Genomic DNA, 13,372 nt, shown 5'->3' with positions numbered 1-13,372 from the left:
CACACACACACACACACACACACACACACACACACACACACACACACGAAGCAGCAGCTGAGAAATCTCCTTTTGGAGTCACTCAGGAGAACCAGGGAGACGCGTGCCTCAGCTCTGAGCCTCCGCTCCGTTTCCCCTCACTGTAGTTGGAGACTCCCAGTGGAGGCCAAAGGCCACGAAGGGCTTTATCTGAATAAACGTCCTGGTTATTGACTTTCCTTTTCGACTCCTGGCGACTGTTCCCTATGTGCCAATGCTCAACCCCGGGGACCCCTGGTGCGGACAGAGTTTTTGCATCTACTTTGACCCCCCTGAGCCCCAGTCCCTGCCCATTCTAGGTGCCAGGCTCAGCCTCACCCACCAGTACCACGCCCCTGGCCTTGACCTCAGACTGACTCCGACCCGGAACAAAACCTGGATACAGCGAAAGCCTTTCTTCCTACCCTGGGGCCTCTGTGTCTGCTGGACCCACAGGACTTCAAAGCGGGGAACCTCCTTGTCCCGTGCTAGGCAGGCTTCACCTGCAGCTCATGGAGCTGAGGGCTCGGTCACCTTCGGCCATCAGCCGGTCCAGGTCCCTCCAGCACTCCTTGCCCGAGGCCAACAGGCCAGTCTCTCCACGGACCAGATATGCGCTGCTCTGGGGCCTCTGGGACACAAGATTGCTAACCTCCCCAACTGGGGACCGCTCGCTCCATGCCCCACCTACGGCCGTACCACCACCCTCTCTTCATCACAAGGGGGTCCCCACTCAGCCCATTCCCAGAAGCCTTTGGGGCAGCTCCTTGGCATTTGCTTCTCTACGTCCCCTCCCCCAATGAGAGGGAGGGTCAGGGGTCAGCGACACACCTGTGCTTTGCTTCTCTGAGGGCTCCTTTACCCAGTTTCCCAAAGCGACATCCTCCACTCCAGCCACGAAACAAAGCCTGTACCCCAGCTGTGCTCCAGAGGGGGGACCCGGGGCCCAGAGGCTCAAGACTCGCCTGAGGTCAGACAGTAGCTAGTCACTGCCCCAGCCCTGAGGAAAACCTGGCTGCTCTGACCCCAGACGACCTGCGCCACTTCCCTGTACGCTCAGAGATCCTGAGTTCTGAGCCTCTGGTGTCCTGGTACAGGAGCAGGGGCACACAGGGCCACTCCAGAGCCTGGGCAGGAAGCACGTCCAGAGGCTACTGGGCCGGGTCTGCCCTCCCGCACAGCACTGAGCAGGCGCCCCCTCGCTCACTCTGGCCACACCAGCCTTCCTATTCACTCCTCCCGTAAAAGCTTCGCACTGGCTGTTCCCACCGTCCACAACACTATTCCCCCAGACCCTCACCTGGCTCATGTCTTGCCATTCAGCTCTCAGGTCAAGGCCACACCCGCTGGGGGCCTCCCAATTGCCCAGCCACTCTTACCACAGTCCCTTATGTTATACTGGGGGGGAGTGCCTCCATTTCTTTTTTAACGGCATTACTAAAGCTATAACTGACATTCAATAAACTACACATATTTAAAATGTACAATTTGGGAATTCCCTGGCGGTCCGGTGGTTGGCCTTGGTGCTCTCACTGCCGAGGGCCTGGGTTCAATCCCTGGTCATGGAACTGAGATCCTGCAAGTTGCGCAGTGCGGCCAAAAAAAAATACAATTTTTTTTTAATTTTTAAAAAGTACAATTTGATAAGTTTTGACATATGTGCACACCCAGGAAGCCATCACCCTAATCAAGATAGTGGACATATATCCATCCACCCAGAAGTTTTCTCCTGTCCCTTTTGATCCCTCCTCCCCACCTCCAGGCAACCACTGATCTGCTCCTGTTGCCATAGACTCGTTTGCATTTTCTAGAGTTTTCTATAAATGGAATCATAATATGCACTCTTTCTCAGTCTGACTCTTTTTCACTCAGCACAGTTATTTTGAGATTCATCCGTATTGTTGTGTGTATCAGTTCATTCCTTCTTATTGCCAAGCGGCATTTCATGAATACTGAATACATGAATGTACCGCAATGTGTTTATTCATTTAGCCATTGATGTACGTCTGGGTTGTTTTCACTTTGGGGCGATCATAAATGAAGCTGCTATAAACGTTCAGGTACATGTCTTTAGGTGGACATATGTTTGCTTACCTCTTGTGTAGATACCTAGGAGTGGAAAGGTAGTTATAGCTATGATAAACTGTCTAAGAAGCTGCAGTCTGTCTTCCGAAATGGCTGCCCCATTGTCCGTTCCCACCAAGCAGACTTTAAAAGTCCCAATTACTCCTCCTCCTGGTCAGTTGTCTCAATGAGTCATTCTAATGAGTGTGAGGCAGTACCTCATTGTGGCTTCAGTTTACCTTTTCCTAATAACTAACGACGCTGAGCGTATTTTCATCTTTCACCTTTCATTTTTCATTTATCTACCTTCTTTGGTGAGCTGTCTGTTCCCCTGCATTATTTTATTTATGGAAACTATCAATAGAGCTCGCTTGCTTGGACGTTGTCTTCCCACCCATCACCACTAAGCCGTAAGATCCATGGGGGTCACGACAGTGTCCACTTGCCCTGCATCCCCTACACCTGGAACAGGGGGATGGACAGATACCCAATAAATACTTGAGAGAGTAAATAAATGACTCTGAATTCTAGCCCCTGCTCTGCCTGACCCTCTGTGGGACCCTGAACAAGTTTCCCAGTTCTTTGGCCTCAGTTTTCCAGCCTATAAAATGAGGTCAGGGTGTTGAACTCAAACACCTTGAGGGCCCCCTAGCTCTGACATGGGTTTGAGGCATGTCCCCTCTTGGCCACCATGGGTTTCCCTCACTCTGCACTCCAACCTTGCTAGACTGTGGCTCCCCAGATACCCTCTGACTGTATTGACAGGATGGGGAGTGGTGCTTCTTCTGGGTCTGGGAGCCTGGACCCCACTACCCATCCTGCAGCATCCAATCACGGGTACCAGCCGCCCTGAGGCCCCATGCCTGCTGCCACAGCCCGGGGAGCTGGCATCCTGCCCAGGGGATTGTTATGGTCCCGGATAGCTCCATACTCCTCCCTGACTTCCCCCCAGTCCCTCCCAGGCCTTACATACACAAGCAGAGCCCCCAGAGCCTAAGAGTCTTCCTCTGCTACTAGACCATGAGCCATGAAGGTCTCTTGTCCCACCAGGTAAACCCTAGTGCTGGACAAGTGGGATGGAGCTTAAGGAAGAAAGGGAGGGAGGAGGGCCCCATTTTCAGTAATAAGTCGAAGAGAAAGGCCTGACCTGGGCTCCAGCGCCTCTGCCCCCACCTTGCTGTGTGAGCCTGAGAGGTCCCTTCCATGCTCTGGCCTCTGCTCCTGACAGTGTGGCTCCACCACGGCTGGAGGTGGAACTGCAGAGGCAGCAGGTTGCAGGTGGGGACAGAGATCACACCCAGGCCAGGGTCAGGGCTCAGCCTGGGCTGGAGAACAGAGGCAGGGAGGTGACCCTTCAGAGCACGCCCAGAAAGCCGGACACTCATGGCCTGGCCCCAGATGCTGAGAAAGCCCTTGGGAGCTGAGAAGGAGGATGGCTTTACCTCTTACTGCCCTAAGTGGAGGAAATATGCAAAAGCCTTGTCCAGGGAGACCACAGGGAACAGACAGGAGGTGAGGAGTTGGCAACGCAGAACCAAAGAGGTTCCAGCAGCAGGTGGGCGGATCCTGGGGCTGAGAGCTACAGATGCTCTGGGAGAGGTGACATAGGAAAGGTTCAGAGACATGAAGTTCAGAGGTCTGGTAGGGAGTGCTGAGAGGTGGAAGACAGGGAAAGAGATGGGAGAGTGTGTGATCCTGGGATAGTGGAGAGAAGGAGAGACAGAGGTGAGGGGGCGGGGTGGAGATGAGACAAAGGAATAGAAGAGAAGGTGGGGCCACCCATAAGAGAGGAGTGAGAGGGGAGGCCAGTTTGGGAACTGCAGACAGAGCAGTGAGATCATGGGGGCAGAGGACAGAATGCTGAGGGTCCGCAGGGAGGGAAGCAGGATGGATCCACAGCTGCTCAAAAGGAAAGCAGGTGCATAGGGCCCATGGGGATGGAGACGGAGCTGACCGGCGCCACCCGCAGACGCCTCCCGCGGGAAGCCATCATCATCATCTGGGAATGCAGAGCCCTGATGAACTGCAAAAGTATTTTAAATGAAAGTGTTCTAAGCATGAAAATATTGAAGCCGTTGTTGTCACACTTTGCGTGAGTTGCTATGGAGAAAGTCAGCCCCGGCTGCCACTCCAATCAGACGCCAGTGGGAGACAGGAAAGAAGCCCCAAATGGGCTGGTTTGGGGTTAGCATCAGGGAGGAGGCACTCCATCCAGAGTCAAGAAAGGGGGAGGCTCAGGCTGGGGCAGCATCCCACTGCCTCCCCCCCACCGTGCCTCCCCGAAAATCACCTGAACTGGATACAGTCTCCATTTCTGGAGGCACGGAGCTGATAGGGAAACTGAGGCCCAGAGCAAGTGTAAGACTTGCCCAGGATCACAGAACGAGTCAATGGCACGGCTGAGACCATGTCCCACGTGTCCTGCTCTGGGTCCTGGGTCTTGCCAGCGCATGCTCTGCTTCTCTTTCAAGACCCCATTCAGCCAGTACTTCAAAGCTGGCCCCATCCCAGGAGTAAGTCAATCCCCCAAATACGGTGACTTCCCAGAGTGGAGCTGAGCCAGCCAAGTGAGACTTGGGGGCCCTCCTAGCCTGGAGACCCTCCTAGGCTTGTGCGTCTCACCAAACCCCGCACGGCCCAGGCCAGCATGACTGTGAGGGTCCTCTCTCCTGATGTCCAGGCAGACTCTGCCTTCCACTGGTCCCCACACCTGCCCTGCACATCCTCATCTCTGAGACCGTGCTCTCTGCCTGAAATGCCCACCCCATCTGGTGCCCTCTTCTCCGATCCTTGTAATGTTCCTTGTTTTCCCATCCTCACTTAGCGCCCCTTGCTATGTCTGGCAGGCAGGCCATGCACCCAGCACTGAAATGCAGAGCTGATGCCCTCCCCTCCCTCGTGTCTCCTCTGAACATCTGCAGTAATCTTTCTAACTTGTCCACATCTCCACTCCAGATCCCCCTCCCATCTGCGGGCTGATCTTGAGAGTCACCTACTGGGTCACATGCAGGCTCATCTCTCCTTTCCCCCTGCCGCATGGGCCTCCAGCTCCTGGAAAGCCCCGTCTTTCCTGCTTCAGCACCATCATACCTGCTGCGTCTTCTGCCTCAGGCTCTTTCCTCCCGCTCTTCTTCTAGCCAGCTCCTGCCCTCAGTGCTGCAGAGAGGATATTAAGGACCTCCCCAGCCTAAATCAGGCACCCCCATCATCACTCTTTCTATTAACACTTGGTGCTTTTTACTCAGGGGTATTAGTTCCCCTTTGTGACTGTATTTTCCTTTATGTAATTGTTTGATGTTGGCCTCTCCCACTAGACTAGCAGCTTGATGAGGGCAGTGGCCACGCCTATCTGTTTACTGCAGTATGGTAAGCGCCTGAAATATTGTAGGGACTCAGCAAATATCTCAAAGAGTGAATGACTGGACGCTGAGCCCCAGCCCTGAGGGGACTCACGGACTGGGTAATAAGGAAGCACGGAATTGCAGTGTCTGAGTGGGGAGAGATACTAACTCCCAACAGGGATCCCCTTATTGGAGCTTCTAAAAAGGTCACCCAGACAATGATGGGACGATGAGACTCACTCACCTCTAGCATCAAAGAATTCATCATCAGAGCTCTCCACTGAGTCGCTGAGGACATTTCGAAGGTGCCAGGGGGCACCACCGCCCGGAGGAGGGCCACCTGCCAAAGGAAACACACCTGTTAGCCAAGCTTGAGGCCGTGTCCTGACATGAAGGAGGTAAACCCAGACTGCCCCGGACCAAGGTTTAGTCGGCATCCTGCACGTCCCTGCCCTCCTGACTTCAAGGGCACAGCATCTCGCAGAGCCCTCCCACCGCTATGCTTTCATTTAAGACCCAAATTCCTTTCTGAGACGGCTCAGTGGGGCAGGAACGAGGGTGCCCATTTTGAACACACCAAAACCGAGACCAGAGGTAGTTAAGAGATGTTGCCAAGGCGACACGGTGTATCAAGAAGCATCAGGTAAGTTTTGCTGTTTTAATAAATGATCTTAAAACACTAACGGGCTCCTTAGGTCTCCGGGCTTGTGGATCCCTGCGGCCGTCGCCCGGCTGGCGCCAGGTCGGCTCGGCGGAGGGAGGGCCTGGGCTGTGGGTAGGCGGGAGGGAGGTTGCCTTTCCCTGTCTCCCCACGGGCCGCCTGAGGCGGGAGGAAGCAGCGGCAAGAAAAAGAAAGAAAGAAAAAAAAAAGGGCTTCCCTGGTGGCGCAGTGGTTGAGAGTCCGCCTGCCGATGCAGGGGACGCGGGTTCGTGCCCCGGTCCGGGAGGATCCCACGTGCCGCGGAGCGGCTGGGCCCGTGAGCCGTGGCCGCTGAGCCTGCGCGTCCGGAGCCTGTGCTCCGCAACGGGAGAGGCCGCAACAGTGAGAGGCCCGCGTACCGCAAAAAAAGAAAACAAAAAAAACAATAACGGTTCATTCCTCACTCACACACAGCTAGGAAGGGGCCTCTGGCCACGGCGGTCACTCAAAGACGCCACCTTATGACGCCAGCATCTCGAATCGAGACTTCCGGTTTTGCAGAAGCAGAGAAGGAGAGCACAAAAAGGCACGCCCAATCGTAAATGAGTCTTCCCACACGTGACACATTCTGCTCATGTCATTGGCCAAAGCAAGTCACGTGACCAAGCCCAGCTTTAAGAGGGTGGAGGCGAGGAGAAGCAGACACCCTGAAGGGCATTAGTGATGTCTGTTGCACACGTGTGCAGGCCAAGGAAGGACTGCAGCCTCCCCTGGGGAAAAAGCCCCACACTAAGAGAAGGGGGACCTGAACTTGAGTTCCACCCCGTCTCTGCCACTTGCAACCTCTGTGGCCATTTCCTCTCCATACCACAGCCTCAGTTTCCCCTTCTACAAAATATTGCAACAATCAATCCCGAGCTGGAAGGATCAGAAATAATGCATGCTCAGCGCCTCTATCTCGGGGGGCGCTCAGTGATGGCGACTGCTATTATTATTAAAATCTGCAGAGGCCAGGACATGGGGCTGAGAGGATCTCCAGAGCAGGCAGGAGCAAGTGCATATAGAGAATGTGGCCCCTTGCCCTGGACTCAGCCTCAACCCACCTCCTACCCCATGACTGGAGGGAGGAAGGCCAGAGGCAGAGCTGGGTCAGAAGCCTCCTCCCCTGACCCCCATTCTCAGAGCCCCCTTTACTTGGCACTTTGGGACTCTCATGGAACCAGCTGGTGCCCGGCACATCCAGGAAGCCCTCCACCTGCTCCCTGGACACGTGAACTACTGGAGATGGCATATGAATCCCAATCTAATTGTAAACATTAAAACCATAAAAGTGGGGCTTCCCCAGTGGCGCAGTGGTTGAGAGTCTGCCTGCCGATGCAGGGGACACAGGTTCGTGCCCCAGTCCGGGAGGATCCCACATGCCGCGGAGCGGCTGGGCCCGTGAGCCATGGCCGCTGAGCCTGCGCGTCCGGAGCCTGTTGCTCCGCAACGGGAGAGGCCACAGCAGTGAGAGGCCCGCGTATCGCAAAAAAAAAAAAAAAAAAAAAAACCATAAAAGTGTTAGAAGAAAATTGACCTGGTAATTTTCCTGAGGAAATAATCAGAGAAGTATACAAAGATGGCAATATATAGTTGATCATCTTAGTGTTCTGGTAATACCAATAAACTGGAAGAAATCCCGGTGTCCATCCACAGAGGATCAGACATACATTCATACACAGTCATCAGGGGAATTCTTTGCAACTGGTAGGAAAATCAAGTAGCTCCTTATGTACTGACATGGAAAGATGCCCACGGAGTATGGGTAGAAGAAAAAAAATGCACATTGGTCCCAGAATCGTAGGTATCTTTTGACTCCATTTTTGAAAAATATACTTATACCTGCACACTGAGGGTATGTACAGCACGTTAGTTAAGAACTCAGGGTCTGAGGTTGGAAGAGGCCTAGATTCAGGCTCAGGCCCTTGCCTCTTAGAAGCTGTGTGATGTCAAGTGAGTCCCTTCACCTCTCTGTGCCTCATTTTCCTCTGCTATAAAGTGAGGAAAGCTCATACCTGCCCCATGAGCTTATTGTAAAGATGGAATAAAATACATCGAGGTGCTTAGCACAGGGCCTAGCATATAGCAAGTGTTCACAACAGTAATTATTATATAAATGTACTCACACATGTGTTAAAATGTCTGGAAGGACAGGCACCGAAACATCAACAGAGATTATCTCTACAGAGTAGAATTTGATAAGAAGCAGGGAAAACTCCATTTTTACCCTGCACATATAATTCCACATGACTATTAATTTTATAAATTCATCTTATCGGTTCTAAGACGTACATTTTTTTCACACTTCAACATCTTTAAAATTGGGGTGTGTCTTACATGATGGCATGTCCTCATTTAGCTGGCATTGTTTATTCTTTCCTGGGGTATAGAAAACAATGACGCATCTTACAATTGACTGCATCTTAATTCAATGGAAAACAGTAAAATCGCCATGCACACAAGGTACGTCTTCCTCCGTACGGCCCTGGCCATCCAGCACATGTGGGTTCTTGCATCAGCAATGCCCCTACCTCAGTTTCCCCCATCTGTGCAATAAGGAATCTGACAGAGACTTTCCCCTGAAACTTTTCAACTCTGACTGATGTTTGAGGAGCCAGTCTGGCACATAGTAGATGTGCATGCACAAGTGAGAGGTGGGCATTCCCTCAGCCATGGCTAGAATGCCCATCACGATGCAGTCCTCAGAAAATCTGCTGCAGCCTCAGCTCCCCACACCGAGTCACCCTGCAGGATGCTGGCACTGTTCCCTGCCCTGAGCTCAGATCTCAGAACATAAACTGTTCCTGAAGGGAGAGGCCAGCACAGGTCAGCCCAGGGACACAGCCCTCCTGCCTGTCCCTTCTGCCCCACCCACCACAAACTCCCAAACACACACCCAGCTTGAGCTCCATGGCTTGGAGCCAGGCCAAAAGCACTTTCTGAAACACAGAAAAGGCAGAGGCCACAGGGAACACTGACATGGGAGTCACTTCTAGGTGTAAAGCTGGGTCTGCCATACACTCTCTGTGGGGACCCTCTAAGCTTTTGATTCTCACCCAACAGTGTGGATGGCATGACAGGCTGATCAGCAATTTCCTGCCCGTGACCCCTGGATTTATTGCGAGAGAGTTTGAGAATCGAGATTCACCATAACTGAGTATTTCTAACGTGGATATGGGACCGTTTCCCAAATGTATGTGGGGCAAGTTCTAGCTAGTGCAACAAGACAAGAAAAAGAAATAAAAGGTATACATGTTGGAAGAGAAAAAACAAAACTGCTTTTATTCTCAGATGGCATGATTGTCTATCTAGAAAACAAAAACTCTGCAAAATCTACAAAAAAAGAACCTACTGGAACTAATAATTGAGTATAGCGAGATCGCAGGATACAAGATCAAAATTCAAATTTCAGTTGCAATCCTGTATGTCAGCAATGAACTGGAATTTGAAATCTGAAAAACAATACCATTTACAATAGTATCAAAATAAAATAAAGAAGTGCTTAGGTATAAATACAATCACTTAAACTTCTTCTTGATTTTACACTAATTTTATATGTTTTCTCGTATAAACCTATCCCTTTTTTTTAAAACCTATCCCTTTTATAGATGCTAAAGGTATAAAAACTATCAGGCATCCTATATTAATGTGCAAATATCCCTTGCTGTCCAAATCTATTCCATTACTAAGAAAGCAAGAATCTGGGTACTCAGGACAGTCATGTCAGCCTCATCTACTTGGCTCCTGAGTTTGGGATGGTTAGCAGCAAGGGTTTAAGTAGCGATGGGTTTGTCTGAAGCTGTATCTGAGTCGATTTGGGTCCTGAGTTTGAATAGTGAGGGTTCAGCAAGAAGGTCCTGGTAATGGTGGGTCCCATACCTGTACAGTATATACTCCACCTGAGAATGAAGAAGGGCAAGGATATTCCTGCCAACCTCTCCCTCCTAAATAGAGTGTGTGCTGGAGCCTGAGGAAAAGAGGAGAGCTATGGAAGTTGTCCCTCCCTCACTCCCACCACCACATCCATCCTTGCAGGCCACCATCATCTGAGGTCAGCACAACACCCATAACATGCGTGACGGGCTGGCCTTGGGGAGAACCCACCAGCAGGGAAGGCTGCAGGGAGGCCAGTTCAGCTCCATTTGAGGGAGATGTTCTCCCAGCTAGAGGTGGGCAGAGAGGGAAGGAGCTTCTGGGTGTCAAAGGGAGCTGTCCATCCTGCAGGGCGCTGTGTGAGATGCTAGGGACACTGAGGTGAATAAGAGGGACAGGGCGGGGCCCGGCCATGGGGCCCTCCCAGCGCGGACACTCTGCGGGGTGTGGGCGATGGTGGCAGTGGGCAGGGAAAGCAGACCTGGTACAAGGAAGCAGCAAAGATCGTTTCAGCAGGAGAAAGTGCTGGGAAGAAAGTAAAACGGTCCCTTCCTACCTCCACCACGTCCTCCTTCCTTGAGCGTCTCCTACGGTGTAATTACAGCCTGGAGAATAGACAGGCATGAACGCGTGGATCTGTACATCCACCGAGGAATGATGACAAGGGCGATCGGCCCCGTCATCAAAAGAACTCTGTCACCTGTTCGAGTTATAAACGCTGAACCAGCGCTGTTTCTCCTTCCACATGAACCCTTCACCTGATTGTTGACTCTCCTTTGTGGCAGAAATCTACAGTTGATTTTCTCTTCAAAGGCATCTTTTATCTGGTTTACTTTTATCTTCTTTGTTTTCAGAATGCATACCTGCACTGGTTTTTAAATACACACTGTAAGTTTGTTTAAACCTGCTACAGTTCCTCCCTTCTTGCAAACAACCTTGGAGGGATCTCGGTTATCTACCCTGGTGTAAAAAAGAACCTATAAGAACGGATCATGTTAAGAAGCAGCCGTCACCTGGCTTCTGGATGGAAGATGTTCCCTTCTTCTCTTCCATCAGGGTGCAGGCTTTTTAGTGAATGGCAAAGATCATACTTCAAAAAAGGAAAACAGTGATAGACAGAGTATCTTGGGAGGGGTGTGAGGGGAAGACTTTTCTGAAAAGGTGTCGGATCAGTGGAGACTTGAAAGATGAGACACAGCCAGACATGCTAAGCGTGAGTGTGTACGTCTGTATGTGTATGCGTGCTCCTGGCACACACGTGTAGGATGGACAGGCAGAGGAGAAGGATGAGAGCCTGTGATAAGAGCTGGAACAAGTGACGGAGGGGGAGACAGGTGTAAGGGGAGGTGAGAGAGGAAATGAAGCCAGACCAGGTAAGATTAGGGTTAAGCTTAGGGTTAGGATAAGGAAGGGGGTTGCCTGCTTGTTGCGGATGGGAGCTCAGAACATGGATTTTAAGGTTCCAGCCTCCACCCAGCGTCTATCGCCTGCACACTTCAGGAAGAGGGAAACAGATGCCCAAGAGGGTCAGGAAGTCTCCCAAGAGACAGGGGGCACAGGTCAGGTTGCTAAAGGCCACACGTGATCTTGAGAGTCAGAGAAGGTGGGTGCCACGATCCCAGAACAGCGAGGGCAAAGGCCCAGAAGCACAATCTCCTTGAGGTGGGTCCCTGCCCTCCACCTCTCTGCATTTTCTGTGTCCCGTACAGGGTCCCAGGTGAAAGAGGGCCAAGGGGTGTTTGGCAAACAAGCGAATGAACAAAAATGATCTGCCAGCTGCTTCACAGGCATTATCTAAAGTAATCCTAACCGAGCCTGTGGAGTGGGTGTCATGAATCCCCATCTTACAGCTCAGGAAATAAAGTTCAGAGGTGTGAAGTCATTCGATTGAGGTCATAAAGCTAATAAGTGATGGAAGCAAGATTTGAAGCCAGGTCCACATGACTCCAGGGTCTGTGCTCAGGACCACCATGTTGGGTGCTCTCTAGCAGAGTTCAGGGCACGGGGCCCAGGTCTCCTCTTCTCTTCCCTTCCCAGGCTGCAGCGTCCCTTCCGCAACCCCAAGGCTCGGCCTACTTCTTCCAGCAGACTCCTTCTGTCCCACCTTCTCTACCACACTTATTCAAAACTCTAAATCAGGGGACTTCCCTGGGGGTCAAGTGGTTAAGACTCCGCGCTTCCAATGCAGGGGGTGTGGGCTCGATCCCTGGTCGGAAAACTAAGGTCCCGCGTGCCTCAAGGCATGGCCAAATTAAAAAAAAAAAAAACCTCTAAGTCAGGATAAAAGAGAAAGGGGAATATCCCAATCCTTCCCGGCAATCCAGAGAGAAACAAACGATCCTTCACACCCCACGATACGCTGATCCCCCAGCAAAGCTCGGGGTAGGGTGGGGGGCCTGCAGTGGGAGGGGCTGCTAGGAGCCAACCCCACCCTCTCTCCTGGCGCATCTACCCACCACCATCAGGTCCAGTGCGGTCTCCTTGACCTTGTCACAGGCCTGGGTCTCCCCAGCGTGGGTGCAGCCAGAGGTCACCCACTTCCCCACCTTGGCCCTGGCTCCCAGGGATGCAGGAATAGGCAGATGGACAGAAGGACAGGAGTCAGCAGTGGGTACTCTGCCCAGTACCGGGGACCCCAGGGCAGCCCCGGCCGGAGGGTCAGCCCCACCAGAAGGGAGTCACCACCCTGCTCTCAGGAGCCCAGTCTGAGGGGAAAGACATTTCACAGTGAGGAAAGCCCTGGCACAGTAAAGTGAGGGAGGTGGGTATTGGCCGACTCTTCCTGGGCCAGACCTTGGGCCAGGTGGTGCCCAGGAGGAAGGAGTTGGGGACAGAGCTGAATGGGCTCAATCCCGGCTCCTGGGTGCCAGCCTTGGGGCCCAGCCCTGCACAGGGCACAGGACAAAGGAGGGGTGGGCAGCCTAGACTCTGGGCTAAATGCCACCCCTACCTCGTCTCAGAGGTGTGGACAGGACCTCCCAGAGGCAGACACCCTGCAGGCTGAAGGGCCCAGAGGCCTTCCTGGGGGAGGAGGCCCAAGCTGAGCCTTAAAGGAAGGGTGGGCAGCGTTGGCCAGGCTGGGGCAGGGTGGGAGGGAGTAGAGACATGGGTCAAAGCAATTGGGCCATTTCCAAGAGACGCTGGATCCAGAATCTTCTCCTCAAGAGTAAGAAGTCTGGCTCATCAGAGCAAGGGAGGGGACATAGGCGTCTGCTGTGACAGCCACGGCCCTGTGGGTGTTCAAGTAACACCTACCAATTTCCAGACCTCCAGGGAGTCACAAGCACCTCTGAGCTGGCCAAGGTGGGCTGCCTGGCTCTGAGCCTGCTGCCCGTGAGTGTGGCCGCAGCTTCAGTGCCCAGTCCTGCCTGAGGCCACATCTGAAACCACAGCCTGG

The 13,372-nt window shown here is 52.6% G+C and overlaps 1 protein-coding gene across 3 annotated transcripts in view; it reads right to left on the bottom strand.

Annotated features, from left to right (window-relative positions):
• PITPNM3 (PITPNM family member 3) overlaps nucleotides 1-13,372 on the bottom strand; it is an 88,335-nt gene that overhangs the window by 64,820 nt on the left and 10,143 nt on the right. For all 3 annotated transcript variants that reach the window (XM_027130782.1, XM_027130784.1, XM_027130783.1), the window contains exon 2: nucleotides 5,668-5,763. In XM_027130782.1, coding sequence (XP_026986583.1) covers nucleotides 5,668-5,763 — 96 coding nt within the window. The remainder of the gene's footprint in view (nucleotides 1-5,667; nucleotides 5,764-13,372) is intronic.

This window comes from Aethalodelphis obliquidens, unplaced genomic scaffold, assembly GCF_003676395.1.
Source record: "Aethalodelphis obliquidens isolate GAN/ISIS:26980383/991018 unplaced genomic scaffold, ASM367639v1 scaffold38, whole genome shotgun sequence".
Taxonomy (NCBI): domain Eukaryota; kingdom Metazoa; phylum Chordata; class Mammalia; order Artiodactyla; family Delphinidae; genus Aethalodelphis; species Aethalodelphis obliquidens.
Note: the sequence above shows the minus strand (reverse complement) of the source record. Positions and strands in the feature narration are given on the sequence as shown.